Below are 6,158 nucleotides of genomic sequence, written 5' to 3' on the forward strand. Positions count from 1 at the left end.
GCAGGAAATTATTAGTAAATACTTAGTCTCATGCGCTAGGGTGCTTTAGTGAATATGTTATGTAGTTAAAATATAATGTATACACTAAATTGTATGGCTAAATAAATAATAATAAAAAGAGTTATTTTTTTATTAAATGAGGTAATTTCTAGACTACCACTTCACCCGTACTATCCAGGGATGCTATCTACCGCATTTGGGCACACATTCCATTGCTCCTCATAGATTCTAAAGAGTAAAAATTATTTCATGATAATTTTAAATCAATATGTAATATTATTATCGAGGAGCAATGGAATGTGTGCCCAAATGCGGTAGAAAGCACCCCTGAGTAGTACAGTTGAAGTGGCAAACCAAAAATTTGTCTCATTCAATAAAACTTCGTATTTAGACAAATAAAATTTAACCCACATAATAATTATGTATAATGAAAATGCAATTGTTAATAAAATCTTAACATTTTTATTCTTATTGGGAGGAATCAACTGAGATCAGAACACCTCGTTGTGTTCAGCTACATATTTATTCATCTTCCGAATCTTTGGCAGTTGACTGATTGCTTGCCTAATGAGCAAATGATGCGGACTGCTGAAAATCATCGATAGTAGAAGCTTTGTTGACTTTTTTAAAAAAACATTGTTATTGTGCAAGTGTTATTGGAAGCTGCCATTTTTGTCTCTTCAATTCAGTAAACAGGTTCTGCAAAGGTTCCAAAGCTTCTGTTATTGTGCAAGTAATTTTTATGCTGCGTTCCATCATTGAATCATAATTCATTATCTGTTCCTTTAATGTTTGAGCCGTTCGAAATATCATGGCCAGTTTTTCGAATGTCCATGCTGGTGGTTCTTGTTCACTTTCATCCTCATCATCTTCTTCTGTAGAAGATTTGGCAAGATCTTTCAACTCCTCATTAGTGAGTACCTCACGATGTCCATCTATGTAATCATTCAATTCTTCTCCTGTCATGTCGTCAAATCCCTCTCCACCTATTTTCTGTGATGTGCTAATTATTGTTGTTATCTGTGAGTTAATATCAGCGATGTCTTGGGAATTATGAACAGCATCACTCCACAAATTCTTCCAGCATGCAGTTACCATTTCTGGTTTCAATTCGTCCATTGCTCCCTTGATGAATGCAATGGCATCTGCAGTTGTGAATGATTTCCAGCATTCCATGACTCCAACATCAGCAGAATCCTCAACCATTGCACGAATCATATTAAAAACCTGCCGAGCATATGAGGCTTTGAAGCATCTAATGACACCTTGATCGAATGGCTGAAGCAATGAGGTCGTATTAGGTGGGAAGAAAACCACTTTAACATTTTCATCTTCGGTGACTAGTGACTCAGGGTGCCCTGGAGCATTATCTATTATCATTAAAACTTTAAATGGTAATCCTTCCCTCTGAAAGTATTTTTTCACCTCCGGAATAAAATATTGATGGAACCATCCCGTAAATAACATGGCCGTGACCCACGCTTTCAGATTTGATTGCCAAAAAACAGGCAGACAACTTTTGTTTTTGTTTTTAAGGGCATGTGGATTCTGTACTTGGTAAACAAGGCCAGGTTTAATTATATGACCAGCTGCGTTGCCACAAAGTACCAGCATCATTCTGTCCTTAAATGCTTTAAAGCCTGGTGCTTGCTTCACAGTTTTATGAATGTAGGTCCATTGGGGCATTTTCTTCCAAACGAGGCTGGTTTCATCACAATTAAAAACTTGCTTAGGATGATAACCTTTCTCTGCAATAATTTTTTTAAATTCTGCTGAGAACAATGCAGAACAATGTCAACAATGACAGACAAACCTAGTTTTGAATCTATGCAGCCAGCCCTTGCTTGCTGTAAATTACTTTTCTTCCTCTTCTGTTTCGTCTTGTGGCCTCATATCTTCATATAGGATCAATGCTTTTGGCCGTAACGTGTTATCGTTACAAGAAAAAGGGTTCCGTCAATAGGAATCCTTTTTTTTGTCATGTCTTCCACCCACAAATTCGAAGCTTTCTCTACCTTGAGTAGTGTCTTATCACGCACTGTACTCGTAACTTTTGCAGATTTGGGTGCAATTGAAAGACTGGCACGAATTTTTTCTTTGTTCTTCAACACTTCATGTATCGAAGATTCATTTTTATTATAGCTCTTAGCAACAGTTGCAATTGACTTTTTTTCTACTTCAATCATATTGATAAGCTTTGATTTTTCACTAATACTGAGCACTTCACATCTTCTCTTCAGTTTTGAGCCATTTTTAAATTTTTCATAATTTATTTGCTTGAATTTAAATGCAATTTTTAATTGCAGTGAGAGACAATTGACTGCTCTCTTCGACAATTCGAGTAAAACTAAACATGAACAAACACGCATTTTTAAATCCATGCACCTAGCAAAACAAGCATGTTTCGACAAGTTTTCAGCCTGCGCGTATGCATGTTTCAACCAGCGCAGCACTCGACCATTTCTCGCGCTTTTTTCGAACCGTGGATACATTGGGTCCTACTGTATATATATAAAGCAACACATGCACACACACATAAAACTCTTAAAATATATATATATATATATTTTTTTTTTAAGAATTACATTAGATAAGGAAAAGAAGACGTCTTTTAAAAGTCTATTTCTTGAAAGATGCAGTATTGACAGTATCTTTCAAGTATCTCCATTACAGTATATAGTATATACTATATCTAAATAAATATTAGTCACTACTGCATGACTATGATATGTTCAAGATTGTTCAGAGGAAACCTTGGTAGAAAATATGCTATTAAAAACTTGGTTTTGCACAGTCTTTTAAAACAAAATTTATTATAAGTAAGAGAATGCTAAAACTGAAATTCCATTCACAGAAATTACATCTATTCTATATCAGTATTTGATATAAACATCTAAAGATATAGTTATCCAATTTGCAACATTTTTATTAGACAATTCTATACTTTTATATGATATGTAATATCTCATGATATAATGGTGTTACTTTTAACAGGTCAAAAAATAATAAATAAATGTGGCACACATTCTTATATCTTTACAAACATGATATTTCTGTGCATAATAATGAAAGTTTCAGATTAAATCAAGAGAAATCCTTTCACTCATAAGTTATAATATCTGATTTAGTCCATTCAAAAAAAAGTTTGATTGTACTTAACACCATATAAACAGTAAATTTCTTTTGATTGAATATAGTTTACCGTGTTTAATAAATTTAAATTTATTAAATATGCTAACCTATGTAATGCTGTATTGTATAATGCAAAACATACACACAAATATTTCAGATGTTAGCACATAATAAATTTCGAGGCAATTTCTGAAAACTTTGAAAATTATCAGAATGTTACTTGCTGATAAAAAAAAAAAGAAGTTTACTAACAGATACTTTATGCATTGGCATGTGCGTGCACACACACACACTTTATTTGCTGAAAAAGTTTGTTCACAAAGGTAGCTGTTTACTTTGTTGGAATGCATTATTGGTTTTTATAGGAAACAGTACTGAACTGCAAAATTTGTGCATTAAGTGTTCCATGTTCCAGAGTCTTACACCAAGTTTGGTTGAATTTTGTCCATTACATTTTTTTTTGCTACAGGGCTCTGAACACATCCTCTTTAATTATGGCCACCCTGTGTGTGTGTGTGTGTGTGTGTTATATATATATTTTTTTAAATTCCATCTGTGAATGGTTGTAAGCCTGTGTTATCTAAGTACTGTGGGTAGGCTACGAATTAGTTAATCCAGAAACCCTAGTCTCCAGCTCATAGAACATTTTCAAGCCGCATTAGGCATCAGTCGCTTGATAATTTATATTATAAATGTTGGCATTCTCTAAAATTCCATCTTCCTCCAGTCTACTGTAGCAAATTGAAGCAAAATGAGTAGTATAGTTTTGTTTTTATCCATATATTTGTCTGCTAGAAGCAAATAAAAATTTGCATGTGCAGCATCCTCACAACTTTTCTTCTAAGTTAGAAAACATGTTATACTTAACAAGAAACTGTGGTCTTGTTTTCATTCGTGTTTTATCCTAACAAAAGTTTGAATGAAGTATCTGCATAACTACACCACACTACAGCTGCAATAGATAATGTAGATAACCTAAACAAGGGAAGATAGGATATGAGAAATATACATTCTGTAATTTGCATCTCATTGGAAGTCATATCAGTATCTCTTGGTATGGCATCTGTCATGCAATGTCAGCATACTTCTTAAAGTATTCATATTTGGTCATGGCGTGTTAAAATATGACTTATTATTATTTATGTAACCATAGGTTTTTTTAATTACTATGTATGTTCATATAATAATGCCTACCAGTTTTGCTAGCAGCTGTCTAGCTTTCTCAAGGCTTGAACGGTAAGCACAAAAAAAAATGATAAATGCACAAAGTATAAAGAATACAAAACCGTTAGTAACTATAAGGTAGCTAAGTTGATACGTTCGCATGAGAATGTCAGCATGTATTGCGAATCTTTAGTCCGTGTCCTGAACATGCGTTGCATGAGCACGCGTTATATGATTGTTGGCGTACTGTCGTTCCGTCAAACTGAGTGAATTGATTAAATTTTTCCAAGTCTCATTCAATATGGCACCTTGATTTCTGTTTAGGTTGCTGCCTGTTTGTAAGACTACTGTTGCTTCTTTGAATAATCAATGTCTAAAATCATCGTCTATGTAGGGCATAGAACTATTTTCCCAGTCTGTAGAATGGTTAGAAGTTGAAAAGTGTTGCGCTAAACCGGAGGTGATCATCCTGTTATGATTGACATCTCCAACATGTTCTTTCTGTCTGATTTCGAGGCTTCTTGAGGTTTGTCCAATGTAGGAGAGGCCACACGTACATGGAATATTATACACACCTGGATATTTGTAAAATAGAACACTATCCTTAGGAGATCTTAACACCTGTCTAATGCTAGTAGTTGGTTTAAATACAATTCTGATGTTATGAGCTTTTAACAATCTCGCTATATTGGTGGAAACAGAACCCATAAAGGGGATGACAACCGTTGAAACCTGCTGGGAGACTGTTTCTTGTTGTCAGTGGTTATCTTTATACAGGAATTTGTTGATAATGTTTAGAGGATATCCATTTTAAGATAGTGTTGTAACAATTTGAGACAGTTCTGTCAGAACCTCGTCTTCATCTGATACAAATTTGCGGACTCTATTTCCCAATGTGTGGATGATGCTATGTTTATGTGACCTATGATGGTTTGAAGAATAATGTAGATATCATCCAGTATCTTTTTGTAAATGGACAGTTTGAATTGTTATCTTGTCTCTTTACCAGCATGTCTAAGAAGTGCAGTTGTTTGTTATTTTCCACTTCTAGGGTAAATTTGATTTTGTTGTGGAGTGAGTTGATTCTGTCTACAAACATATGTAGGTTTTCTATGCTTTCTTGCCATATGATGAAGATATCATCTACATATCTCCACCATATTGACAGTTTAGGTGTAATATTGGTAAAGACTTCATTTTCAACTTTCTCCATGAAAAGGTCTGCACATAGTGGTGACAGAGGGCTGCCCATGGCTAGGCCTTCTAATTGTTGGTACACCTTGTTGTTTACCTTAAAGAAATTTGATTTTAGGCAGTGCTTGAACATCTGTGTAATATCTACAGGAAAGAGATCTTTGATAATGTTAATGACTTCTTCTATTGGTACATTTGTAAATAAGGATACCACATCTAGACTGGCCATTATGTCCGTTTTTGTTGGTTTCACATTCTTCAGTTTTTCAACAAATTGTTGAGAATTTTTAATATAGGATTCTGTTTGTCTGATTTTTCCTTTTAGTAAGTTTGTAAGATGTTTAGCTAAAAGGTATGTTGGGGAGGACCTGCCATCAACAATCAGACGAAGTGGGACTTCTTCTTTATGAACTTTAGGTGCACCATAAAGTCTAGGAGTAATGGGGTGTAAGGATTTAATTTTTCTTTTCAATTCCTCAGGCCAAGTATTCATATTGCAGATCAGACGGTTTGTCTCATTATTATTCGTCATGGTAGGATCTTTGTTGAGAATTTTATATATGGAACTGTGTGATAATAAATTGTTTATCTTCTTGAAATAGTCCTTTGAGTTAAGAATGACTGTGGAGTTTACCTTATCAGCTTTAGTGATTATAATCTCTTTGTTA

General features: G+C 34.3%; 1 protein-coding gene across 1 annotated transcript; it reads right to left on the reverse strand.

The window, feature by feature from the left end:
* Window positions 1-639: 639 nt before the first annotated feature.
* Window positions 640-1,686, reverse strand: LOC150093730 (uncharacterized). Its single transcript, XM_090412508.1, has one exon. The coding sequence runs from the start codon at window positions 1,684-1,686 to the stop codon at window positions 640-642; it is 1,047 nt and encodes a 348-aa protein (XP_090268634.1).
* Between the last annotated feature and the right edge of the window lie 4,472 nt (window positions 1,687-6,158).

Source organism: Typopeltis vanoorti, chromosome 23, assembly GCF_054136105.1.
Source record: "Typopeltis vanoorti isolate ZY-2024b chromosome 23, IOZ_Tvanoo_1.0, whole genome shotgun sequence".
Classification (NCBI taxonomy): Eukaryota; Metazoa; Arthropoda; class Arachnida; order Uropygi; family Thelyphonidae; genus Typopeltis; species Typopeltis vanoorti.

Coding starts and splice junctions, on each gene's coding strand:
- LOC150093730 (XM_090412508.1), bottom strand. CDS start 1,686: ATGCCCCAATGGACCTACATTCATAAAACTGTGAAGCAAGCACCAGGC.